Source organism: Camarhynchus parvulus, chromosome 17 (genome assembly GCF_901933205.1).
Source record: "Camarhynchus parvulus chromosome 17, STF_HiC, whole genome shotgun sequence".
In the NCBI taxonomy this organism is placed as follows: domain Eukaryota; kingdom Metazoa; phylum Chordata; class Aves; order Passeriformes; family Thraupidae; genus Camarhynchus; species Camarhynchus parvulus.
Genome location: NC_044587.1, coordinates 387,147 through 399,799, shown reverse-complemented (window position 1 = coordinate 399,799; position 12,653 = coordinate 387,147). Strand labels below are relative to the sequence as shown.

Genomic DNA, 12,653 nt, shown 5'->3' with positions numbered 1-12,653 from the left:
AGCTCCCAGCTCTTTGATGCAGCCTCTGCCTGTAAGGATTTAATGGGCTGCAGCTCAGACTTCCAAGCGGCGTAAATTAAACTTGTTGGGGTTTTTTCTATTGTTTGGCAGCTGCTCTGTCCTAGTTACTCAAGTCCTCTGATCTGAACTAATCCCCATGTAGAGGAAGCTGCAGGAGCTTCATTGTGCATTAGGCCTTTCATTTTGGGTTGCTGGTCTGAGCAGACCGCGTGCCCTGGTGAGCATTGCTGTGCGTTCAGGCAGCTCCTGCTGGAGGGGGGGCTCAGCACCACGTCCCGTGGGGTGCAGGCACCTGGGGAGGGGCTGCCAGAGGCGCCCGCTGGGCCCTCCTCCCTTGTGCAGCTGGAAAGCTGAGCGGGGAGAGCTGAATGTGAAACGAATCGCTCACTCTCTTTTTCATTCTCTCCTGCCATTGGGCTTTTATAAAATCTGAATCTGGCACCCCAGTTCTCATTGGCTCTTAGGAAACAGGATATTTTAGTAGCTTGGAATGAGATGAAATGCTTGCAAAGCCCATATGTTGCTTGTTTTAGGGAAAGGGTCAGGAAGGTTTTAAAAAGTATTTAAATATTTGGTTTACACGATTAGAATAGATTGTCTGGAATGAAGTCCATTACCCGAGGTGATTCTTGCCTCTCAGTTTAGGTTTTCATTGCAGTTCTTTGGAGTATGAGGTAGGTGTTTTGGCATCTCAGTGCCCCAACACAGTCAAAGTTAAGGGCTGTGAAGAAATGCTGTAGCTGGGATGTAGCCACTGCTGGAACCACAGGTACCTGCTGTGGTAGTGGCTGTGAGCTGCTGCTCAGGAGATGCCTCCTGCTAGAGGGGGTCATTGCCAAGTCCCCTGGTGCCAGTTCATAGAACCCCAGCAGCTTCTTTCTTAGAAATGTGCCTCCAGTCTCCATAAGCAAAGCTTCCATGTTGGATTGCATTTCTTGAGAGCTGCAGCCTGATATTAACTCATTTTAGCTGTGTTTTCCAGCTTTCTACAGCTTGAAATTTAATTGTTCTGTTCTCCATTTTTCACAAGGAATGATCTTTGCATGATCATTGTTTATGGAAAGTAAGGTTGTTTTTTCTGGGGTTTTTTGGGTTGGTTTTTTTTTGTTTTTTTTTTGTTTTTTTTTTTAAAGGTATTCCCATGAGGTCTTGCAGCACTGTTCTGAAGGTTGTTGTGAAAAAATCAACCTTTGCTGATGGTTCAGATGCTGCTCTGGGTGTCACACTTGTACCACCCAGTCTGTCACTGCTGGGTCCAAAGCCCAACTTACTATTGGGCTTTTGGTGTACATTGTTGATATTTTTATATGAATTATGAAGCATCCTTTGATATCTGGCACTTCCCTTTGTGATGCTCTGTTCTGTTTTATGAGTACTTGCCCCCTCACTTCAAAAGCAGTTCATCACCTTCCTGCAGACAGTTCTTAATAACAGGTTTGGAACTGTCAGGCATTCCTGGGCCTGTTTTATGTGAGTTTCTCTCCAAAAATGTTCAAAAGTGGCCATAATGTGCACAGACCTCGAATCCCCTTAGCCTGCATGTGAGGGATCTCCTCATCACATGCTGACTTGTTCTGTGGATTTGCTGAATAAAAGAGCAACTGAAGTGAAAAGGGTGATTAAACTTGCTCTAAAGTGTCTTGAAATTATCGTATGCTGGGGAGGAATCGGTTTGGTATGGGAGCAGTGCTGGAGCAGCAGGGTTTGGCTCCAGCTGTGCAGGGGAAGGCTGGAGCCCTGGGCCTGGCCTTGGCAGCGCCGTCCGTGCTCCCGCTGCACCAAACTGCCTCGCTGCTCGTCTCTGGGGAGGAGCAAAGCTGCTGTGGTGACAGTGCAGAAGGCAGATAATTGGCGTGGGGATAGTCTCTGTGAGTTGCCATTCCTTAACATCAGAGATCCACTAAAGTACTAATAATTACTGTTAATATCTTTCAGTGGAAACTTTCTGAGTAAACGAGTGCTGGTTGAGGCAGCATTTAATGGCCGCTGCTGGCATGATCGGAATGCAAATAAGTGTTATTAGCCTAATGATTTTGCTGTCACCACGGTGTGCAGCAGCAGTGCTGTGAATATGTCATGCAGTACCCGTGAATTTGGAAAGTGTGTCAAAACATAACTTCAATTAGTTTGCTCTAATTATGACTCTAGAGAGTTCATAAGTATATCACTCCTCATTAAAAGAGATTTTCTTATATGGATTAATACAGCACATAAAGGGGTGTTTGAGCGATTGGAGGCAGGGCTGTGCAGGGGGAGGTGCCCACGGGGTGCTGGAGGTTCAGCAGGTCTGGAGCTGCGCTGGGGTCCAGCCCCACCCCAGGAGCTCCTGGTGCAGGGCCAGGGCTGGGAAACCTCTCAGGCAGGAGCAAGTGGCTGCGCCAGGTCAGCTGTGGGCAGCAAGAGCCGGGTAGATGGTTCTGGACAGGCTCTTCAGTTAAAAATAACCAAACCAGCAACAAGCCCAAACCAAAAAAGCCCTGGAAGGAACCACACTTGATGCTGAAATAGAGATATAGCCAAAAGCTTTGCCCTGGTAAAGGTCAAGGAGCACAAGCAGTCAGAAGCACAAGCCTGTGCCAGCCTGGCCTCTCCAGAGAGACCTTTTGGGATGCTGGGTGTCTGTTCCCCTTTCCCAGGATATTTGTAGTCCATTTTACATGTCACATTGCCTGATCATATTCCAGCTTTGCAGAACAGAAAGAGATTGCTGTGCTCACAGGTGTGCAGTTGGGTAAGGGTTAAAGTAGTAATTGTTTAAATCTTTTAGGCTTTCCTCCCAGTTCTGTGATAATTTGATGAAGAACTTCACCCTAATTAAATATTCAAATTAGGAATAAGTGTCAATATGGCTTCCTGGTGCCTGGAATGATGATTAATTGTATTCAAAACTCTAGTGGCCGCTGTAATCTAAACCAAACCGTTGTTCTTGATTATTTGTGCAACACATTTACCATGTTTTTGTTTTAAAATTTAAACTAGTAATTGATTTGCCATATGCCACAGAACTGCACATACTTTCACGATATGTGTTTAGGAACTTGGGGACTTCGTAATTGGGATTTTCTTGCTTTTCAATGGCAGCCTCTTTTTTTTGTCTTCTACAATGCAAAATGATTTGGCTCTCACAACACATAAGGAAAATGCATTATGCAATCAAGTTGGTAGGTATAAGCTATATTGATCCTGGCCAAAGTTTACATTAATTTAAAATAAATTAGGCTTTGTTTCCCATTCCTCCCTACAATGTCATCTTTTATAAAAAGAAAGAGAGAAGGGGAGAGCTGATTTCCATCCAGCAGTCACTGCCTTGTCTTGTGCAGCTAATGTTCTTTTTGGAGACATCTCTCTCTGGCTGTCTGAGGCAGTAGAGTAATGGAATGCCCAGTTGTCCTACCTCAGGGATAGCATACGGCCCCGGAGCAGGCAGGCAGGCCATCACTTCCAGACACCCTCGTTACACCACAGTCCAGACCCCAGTGCCAGACCACCACAGGCAGTGCTGGGAGTGCTGCCCGCCGAGGGTGGGCCTGCAGGTGTGAGCCCGCACATCACCTCCGTCACCCCTGGCACAGCGGGATCCCTGTGGTGTTTAGGGCGGATCCTGTGGGAGGGAGAGCCCGCACGTCACCGCTGTCACCCCTGGCACAGCGGGATCCCTGTGGTGATTAGGGCAGATCCTGTGGAACGGAGAGCACGGGATCCCCGTGGAGCTGGGCAGCCAGGGCTGGCCCAGTGCTGGTGTGTGCGCTCAGCGCCTCGTGGGTGAGTGATCTGTCCCCATGGCACACCTGGCACGTGCCCACCCTGCAGGGTCAGCCTCTCCTACAGCACAAGTTGGTACAAACGTCTAAAAAATACTCTCCTTAGAAATGGGCTTTTAAAGTAGATCTGGTTTATTTACCTCCAGAACTATTTCTGCTGAGAAGAAAGCAGTTCTCCATAGAGGGCAGAGAAACTGAGTCTTTCTACTGGCTGCCTTTGGTGCCTTGGAAAATATTTTTGAATACTTCTATTAAAAATCAAATGAGAAGCATGTCATGCCCACAGGCAGTGGTCTCCTGTTTTAAAGTGTGTTCATAACAAACATGCCTCTGCTCCAGAGACTCTCATGTGGATTGTGTTTTAAACAGCAAACTGATAGCCAAATTCAAATATATTTTCACACCATCTTTTTTTGGTTAAAAATAGCTTTGCAAAGCACAAGCAAACTCAGACTGATGCTTGCTTTTTCTTATTTTATCTGTACTGTTCACCATCATCTGCATCAAGGGCTAAAAATACATTGTTCTTCCCAAAACATGTCCTGGTTTTGAAGGCAGATAACTTCCAGATGTCTCGTGTGGTAAATGAAATCTGCTGGCTGAGGACATGGGTTTGGTGCACTGCTGGAGAATACACGGGGCCCTGTCTCACACAGCCAGGGGGACACGAGGGCTGCCTGGTTCTGCTGGCAGGAGGGCAGTGCTCGGTGTCTGCCCAGTTCAGGGGCTCTCGCTCAGCTGAGGCAGGAGCTGCTCCCTCTGCCTCGTGCTGCACTGAGCCCTCTGTGAAGGGGAAGTGACTTTTTTACGTGTGGCAGTGCAGTCCAGAAGGTTAATGATAACATTTTATTGGAATTCTCACAGACTGGGGCTCTGCATTGGAAGAATGCAGGTTTGAAGTAAAGGGGCAGAGCCGTGCTGGCTGTTTGTGAGTGCTGGCTCTGCCTGCCTGGGGCTGAATGCCCTGCAGGGGATGGATGGACACTGCTGCAGCCCTTGGTTGTTGGCTGAGCCCAGGGCTCCAAGGGCTGCAGGGGCTGACACTGAACAGTTGGTAGGCAGTTTTGAAAGCAATATTAAAATTGGTGTTTGCTGCTTAGCCTGACTGGAGCTGTCGGGCTGGAGCGAGCTGACAGGAGCAGCCCCTTGTGCTCGGTAGTAACCATGTTTGCCATGTCCTCCCTCCCCTCAGGCACATCTCGCTGACGCTGCCAGCCAGCTTTCGGGGCAAGAGCCACAGCAGCCGCCTGGACCTGGAGCACCAGCACTCCAACCTGTACGCCATCTCAGGTGAGCTCAGCGCCTCTGCTCTGCGCCTCCCCGCTCCCGCTGGGCCCCTACAGTGCTCTTGGAGGGCTTTTTGTAGTGCTATTGCACCTGAGCAAATACTGTCACAGGCATGGTGGAATCACACTTAGCACTGGTTTTGCTCCGTTGTGTTGTTTTTGCAAGAGGAGAAAGATACTGGATTTAAACCTGACTCTGTCAAAGCCTAATGAAAGTCTAGTCCCATCATCTGGCTGGAGATTTTAGGACAGTTAGGAAATTCGGCAGCTGGTTCAGTGGGCTGAAACTGCTTGTGGATAATCAGGGAAGAGAAGATGGCAAAAATGTACCATCCGTAGGTTCCTGCTATTAATAGTGAGTGACACTTGTAACATGGGAACATGGCATTAATTCATGTACCATAATCAAAGGGTTATTTAAAAGGTAGCTCTGCCTGAAACTGCAGCTTCAGGTTCCCGAAGAGATAGAATGTAACAATTGCATAATCCTTGTCAGTCCTCGTTTTTCTTGTTACTCTCCTGCCCTAATACATTTGGAAATGTAAGGGAAAGCGTATTCCTGGGTTCACAGGAGACAGTTCTGCATGGGGGTGGGAAGCTGTGCAGTCTCTCCTGCGAAAGCACCAACTGCAGCAGCTCTGTGTGGTGTTAGTGGGACTGCCCTTGCTGCAGGATGTGTGGCCTCTGCTCGTGGTGCAGCCTGAGGAGGTGCCTGTTTTACAGGGAGCCTGAGCACTTTACCAGATCCTTACAGGCAAAGCACAAAACAAGGCCTTGTAGAACTGGATACAGCATTAGTTCTTCATGTTTACTTGAGCACATTTTCAAGTATAACTCTTTATTTTTCCTCCAATTGCACATTCTCCTCCAGAAACACTGTTATGAGTTGTGCGTGTGTTGTAATGGCTATTACAGCTGTGAGTTCTTTCCAGAGAAAGGGTCTTGTCATTTGACACATCCTGTGCACTGACAGGATTTTGGTGCACAGCTCCTGCCCACGGCTGCCTTGTCAGCAGCTGCAGCGAGGTGCCGCGACAGCTCTCTTTGTGTGCTCAAACCTTGCGAGGTGGATTGGCCCCCAGACGCGCTCTGGAAGCCATTCCCGAGTTTCCTGTTCCGTCTGGGCTATCTGCAGTGCTGCTGCAGTGCCATGGCAACAGGAGATTCAGAGCAGGCTGCCACGCCTGGGCTGCTGCCAGGGCTTCCCGAGCCGAGCTGGGTGAGGGCAGCTGGGCCTCCGGCACACACAGGGTCCCTCTCTGCCTGGGCTCCCTGTGGGCTCCCTCTCTTGGCTCCCAGGTCAGAAGAGGGGTTCTTGGGGCTGCTGAGGGAAACAAAAGCCATTAGGAGCAGTCTCTTCCCGTTTCAGTATGGGCTCAGTCTGCTGTGGGCACAGGAGGAGCTGGCATGGGGGTACGATGAGGAGCTGCAGCTTGGTCTCTCTTTGCTCTCTATAGACATCCAAGATTTTCTCAGTATTCGATGAAAACAACACTTCCAGCTGTGGTTCAGCATGTTTGGGGAAGATAAAATGAATTTTGGCTGTCGATTCTACTTTGTATCTCAAAATATATTTTGGCAGAATGACTGTATCCTCACTGGAACTGCCCATTACCCCTTGGGCTGTGTAATGTAGTTGTTGTTTGCACAAAACTGGAGTCAATGAAAAAATGGTCCTGAAAGCAGTAATTACAATTTTTAACCATTCTTTTGTCCTTGCCAGTCTTGGCCATGACACACTGGGTGACCTGAAAGTTAAGGAGACTTCTCTTGGCACATACTCCTAAGTGAGTCCCTGGCAGGGGGCAGATAGGGGAGCAGTGCCCAGAGCCTGTCACGAGCCATGGCAGTGCAGCACTGGCACCCCTGGCATCGTCCTCGTGCCCAGCAGGCTCCCTCATCCCACCCCGTGCCATGCACCCAGGCCAAAGGCAGAATTAGGGTTTGTGATGTGCAGAATGTCTGTGGGTGCTGCTGGGAGCAGGATGCTGAGGAGCTGCCAGGTTTAATGTGCATGCTGGGGCAGGCAGCTGCTGGAAGAAGAATGCCTTGCTGCAGACAGACCTGTTGACAGACATGGCTCAGTATTTCACAGCACAGTCTTTCCTCATGGCCTTCAGTTTAATTAAGATGTTGTTGTGACTACATACTGCCTTCATTTCAGACTTGAGCATCTTCTGCCAGCATATTGCTTTGGCTTATCAGAGGCACAAGCACAGTGAGGGAGAGGCAGCCCTCGCAGGCAGGCACAGATAATAACATACAGGGAAAATTCCTCAATGAAGTGAAAAATTATTTATAATAATGGTACTCAAATAGAAGGGAAATAAGTCACTCTAAGGGTATATAAATTTTTATGATAGTGTATAAACAGCCATAGCCTGCCTTGTCTCCCATCTATTCCTGCAGAGAATGAGGGCAACATCTAGCATAAAGAAAAATACAATAAGAAAATGAAGAAATGAATGGGAAGAGCTGGAGGATTGATCACCCAGTGTATTTGTATATCCTGATGTAAAAGGTGCTGCTGACAGGTGGCCAGGTTTCTTCTGTATAAAACCATGTGTGTGCTGTCAGGGCAGTGTGAGCAGCCTTGTTTCGATTGATGAATTGCCTGCTTTCTTGATTAAACCTTCCATCACTTACAAAACAAAAAGCCTGTGTTTCAATGGCAGAGTGGGACATGTCAAAAAAATCTGTCTGCTTTACCTTTGTGCAGATGTTGGGCACAGACTGTAACATGTATTATTAAAACGAATGTGGCATTTACTGTGCATTATTTCTTTCCTGGGAGAAGGGACCTGTAAATTATATGCTAATAATAAGCTTTAACCCTTTCAGGACCCAAGAGATGTAGGAGTGTAAATATTCTGTAGGCCTCACTTAATTGGATGGGCTCTAACACCACAGCAGCACTCTGAAGTTACTAAGCGGTGGGTTCCAGCCCTTGCTGCTGGTGATCTGTGCATTCTGCTGAACAGGGTTGTCTTTTTTTTTCCCCTGAAATTTCCCTGTAGCCATCTTCAGTATTGTATTACAAATAGATGTGTTTTGGGGCAGCAGCAGACAAGTTTGTGTAATTTGACTCCAGAACAATCTCGCCCCTCTCTTGGCCTGTTCTCTGATTAGGATAGAAATTGTATGGTCAAAATATTTGTGCAAGTATCTTAAGAAATGATGTTACCTGGGTGTACTAATATGTCATCCATAAGTTTGGGCATCCATGCTCAAGTCATGTTAATCCTTTGAAATAAAACAGGATCCGGAAGCGCAGCATCTCTCACTACCCGAAGCATTCTCAGTTCAGTTCAAGACCTTGCTGAGCTGCAGGTGAAGGTTTTCATTCCCTTTAAGAGGAGAAAAGCTGTGTCTAAGCCATGGGTTGGAGCTTAGATGTCAGATCCCAAAAAGCATAACACGTTTTATCTTCCGATAAAGGAACGCCCGTGCTGTGATCGAGACTGCAGCACTTGCTGTTTGTTTTGCTGAGGAGCCATGGGTTTTCCAGCAGTCATTTGAGGCTGAGATGCCTTTGGATGTATTTCCTACCTTGAAGGTACTGTTTTGTGGTCTTTAAACACTTCATTGATAGATCTCAAGTTACTTGTGTGAGGTATTTTCCTGTGAGAAGCCGGGCTGAGCAGGGAAGGGAAGCGCGGCCGGCTGCCAGCGCAGTGTTGGCTGCAGTGTGTGTGCCAGCATGCCATGAAGGAGGAGGTTTCCCTGTGCAGCTCTTACAGGGCCAGTTTCTCCACAGCTCTGGCTTGTTTATTTTGGAGTCACACACCAGTATGTATTACCTTAGGGAGGTAAATATTTACTTAAATGGGTATTTATTATATTTATATATATTTATATTTTTATGATATTTAAATATTTATTACCCTCTTTAAGGCACTTTGTGTGAAAGGTCAGAGCAAACTGTGGTCTGAGAGTTTGGAGAGGGAAACATTGTGAGCAGAGGCTGCAGTCCAGGTTCCAGCTGCTGGGTCACACAGGTGATGTTCCCAGCAGGAAGCCCAGGGCAGAGCCCGCTGGGGAGCGGGCAGAGGGTCTCAGCCTGGTGCAGCCCCGCCAGGGCGAGGTGAGCCAGGGTCTGGCCATGGCACGAGGTGGAGCTGAGCTGGGCTGGTCTGCAGGAGGATGGGCTGCTCCTGCAGGCACTGCAGCGACGTTTGGCGTTCATGCAGGTTTCTAATCCAGCTCTCTGGAGGCAGCAGAGAGACTGGAAACTGATGTTAATGGTCTGGAAAAGTAGCAAAGCCAGTGGATTCCTGGGAAGGAAACCGAGTTGCTTTTCCGTCCTGCAGGCTGGGGCTCTCGGCGGGGGGCAGGTGTCACCTCCCTGGGCAGTGGCGTGGGAAGCATTTGCTTCTCACACTGCTCCTGAGACAGCGCTTTGCTGCCTGGTTCCTCCTGTCCCGGAGGGGCTAGCTTGGAAATGCCTTCGGGCACCTACTCCCCCATCCCCCTCATTTTCTTTTTCTTTTGTACTTTGGTAGTGACAAAAGTCTCTTTCAGAGGTCTTTCTAAATTCAGATGTTGTTATATTTCAGTGCCCATATTGTTGCGAAATGCCAGGTTATTTGGCCACGTGTGCCACTTCCTTACTTGTCTATTTCCTTTTGAAAGACACAGTAGCTCTCTTCTGTGTATAGAAGGACAGGTGTTTTAATCAGAGGTTAATAATTTATTTCTACAAACTATTGTTTTGCTTCATTATTTTTGTAGATAATTAAATTATGCACTTGTCACAGTGTGTTTACTTCACTAAAACAGGTAATTTTGAAAAAAAAAATGGAAGATTCTATTCTTTGGATCAGTGCATCAGGATTGCTTTTATCTTTATCTTCTAGCACAGTTCCTGGTGGTTCTGCAATTACTTCTAATGTTCAAGGGTTTTGAGACCTCCAGTCTTGGAAGGGAAGGTCCTGTGCTGCATCCTACTGTCGGTCCCCATCCCTTCACTTAAGCTCTTCGTGCTTTTTAAGAGTAGAAGCGTAACTAAATATATATTTTGTGACACTGAATTTTAATCAGGATGGTCCAAAAGCCAGACAAGTTGTGACACAAGCTTTATTCTGCATTGAAACCTCTTTCCTGAAGCTGAGATTAAAGTCAGCCTGTTCTTTACCCTATTGCAATTTCCAGTCTTTGGACTAAGAGACCTGGATAATCTTCCAGCTATGAAAAACTCTATTAATATCCAGCAATTCAGGGAGGCTGGAGTCTCATGTAAAATGCTGCAGCTGCATATTTCAGGAAGGGAAGTGTGTTACTTAATCCTATACTTAATGAGATACAAAAAGTATGTTTCTTATGAAATTATGCCATCCACGGTGTGCAGACCCTTTTGGTGTGCTGTGTCAGCGTGCCCCATGTTACCCAGGCTGTGCTGGGGCACCAACCCCAAATGGGGATGATGGAGCCGCGAGTTCTCTCCCAGGTGACATTTTTAAGACAGACAATTTTTTGATGAACCTGCTGTTGTCCAAAGTGCCATTTGCTGTTTTCCTCTGCTCCTGTCATGTGCTGGCAGGGGAGGTGGAGGCCCTGGCTGCCTGCTGCCCTGCCCTCGTGTGTCACGGCAGGCGGGCGTGTGGGAGCCGTGTCCCTCTGCTGGGGCATGTGGGCTTCACCCGTGCTCCCAGCTCACACATCACCTTCCAGGCAGGCTGCTCGTCTCTGCTGAGAGGATATCTGGCTGTAACCCTGGATCCGTAAATTATGCATGAGCAGGGGTACCGGGCACAGGCTGGTGGCACATCCGCAGCGGGGTGATGGAGGGCAGGGTGATCCTTTTGAGCTGACATGGATCCCAGGTTTGCCCTCGCCCTGCATGCCCCACAGCAGCACTGGGTGAAGGCCAGGGGCTGATGGAGGAGGATGAGCTTGTGGGACTGGCGCTGTTCCCATGGAGCACAACCTTGAGGTGGCCTGCACTGTGTTTGTTTTGCTTTGCTGAGTGCCAGAGTTTAATTTTTTTTTTAAATGGGGAGCCGCTCAGAGGTTTGGATATTTAAACAGTTATTAACCGAATGACAATTAACAGATTGCAGAGGCAGATTTTCTTTTCAAAACCTCCAAAATTGAGTACAGTTTGCAAAACTATCACAGCATAGTAATGACAATGAATTTTGATTTCCCGGAACTGATATTAGACTCCTTATTAAACTATGTGCATCTGCTTTTAATTTACTCCAAATAATTGGAAAATGCAATGAAGCTTTCCAATTAAAGCTTGGCTTTATGCTGTTTAATAATACCCCCCATAATATTATAGCTTATGAAGTGACAGGTGAGTTGGTGTATGAATAAAACATAAAGGCAGCAATAAGGGACAGAAAACCAGAGACAGTTGTTGGGGATTTTAAATGCTGGATGTAATTTGCATATATTAATCTCTTCTTTTCAGCCTTATCAGGCGTTCTTCAGTATTTGAAGTTAAAATAGCATTGACAGGCAGGAGTACGCTTAGTTTTTTCAAGGATTTATTACTTGTATAATTTCTGATCTTTAATAAGCAGATATGACTGATCCTCATAGTTCTATAGAAATCAGTTAATTGTTCCAGATGGCGTGTACTGATTATGCAAAATTACTTTTCACACTATTTTTTTTTTCTGATGGAGTTTGGAGTAAAATTAAATTTTTTATAGCCTTCTTATCATGCTGTTTTACAGTGGGTTTTGCACAGAAGTTGAATTTAATCTACTATATTACATTGACCAGCAGAGTTATTCTAATGTAGCATTCTGTGATTTGACAAAGAATAATAGAACACGTTGCTCATTGTGCATTTCTGTGCTGTTAATAAAAAGGAGTTGCAGTGCAGCAAACCAGGCTGTTATTTATGAAGAATGCTTAATTCGCACAGTTAAAAATGCAAAATTGTTACAATGAGATGTTTGCTCTTTTGGATATTCTGCTTGGGCAGAATAAATGTAAATAGTCTTGTTGCTACAGATTCCATCAAATAAAGCAGGAGTTAGTAACTGCCTGGCGTGGCTGGGTGGGATGGGACTGGGAGGAGCAGCCATGCAGGCAGCACGTTCCAGCTCCGAGCAGGAGATGTCACTGGTGTTTTCCCTCATTATCACCATCCAGATATCTCAATGGCATCATTTTATAATTGAAAACATTTGTAAAGGTTGTTGGGCTTCATTTATCTAATGAAAAGCTGTTTATACAAAACAAACCACACATAAAACCCTCTTGCTAATAAGTTTATTGCAGTTTGTTTTGGCAGTGACTCAGTTGTTTGTTGGAGGTGTCATAGGGCAGGGCCCAGGGTGGGTGCCCATCCCTGGGCAGAGCAGCAGGGACAGTGCCACGGGCAGTGCTGCAGCTCTGCCCACAGGTCCTGCCAGGCCCTGGCTAACTCTGGTGGCTCCCAGCCCTCTCTGGGCCACAAGGACAAGGGTCCTGCTCAGCCCCGGGCTGGGCCCCGCCTGGGGGCTGCACTGCCACCAGCCTCAACCTCTGCAGAGGGCACAGAGGCAGCATCACAGCATCACAGCATCATTGCATGCCAGGACCAAGGCATCTTACTGATCCTTGGAAAGCAAAACAGCAAATGTTTAAA

General features: G+C 47.0%; 1 protein-coding gene across 1 annotated transcript in view; it reads left to right on the top strand.

The window, feature by feature from the left end:
* Positions 1-12,653, top strand: part of MVB12B (multivesicular body subunit 12B) — a 55,091-nt gene that overhangs the window by 25,115 nt on the left and 17,323 nt on the right. The window contains 1 exon segment of the mRNA XM_030961233.1: positions 4,975-5,072. Coding sequence (XP_030817093.1) covers positions 4,975-5,072 — 98 coding nt within the window.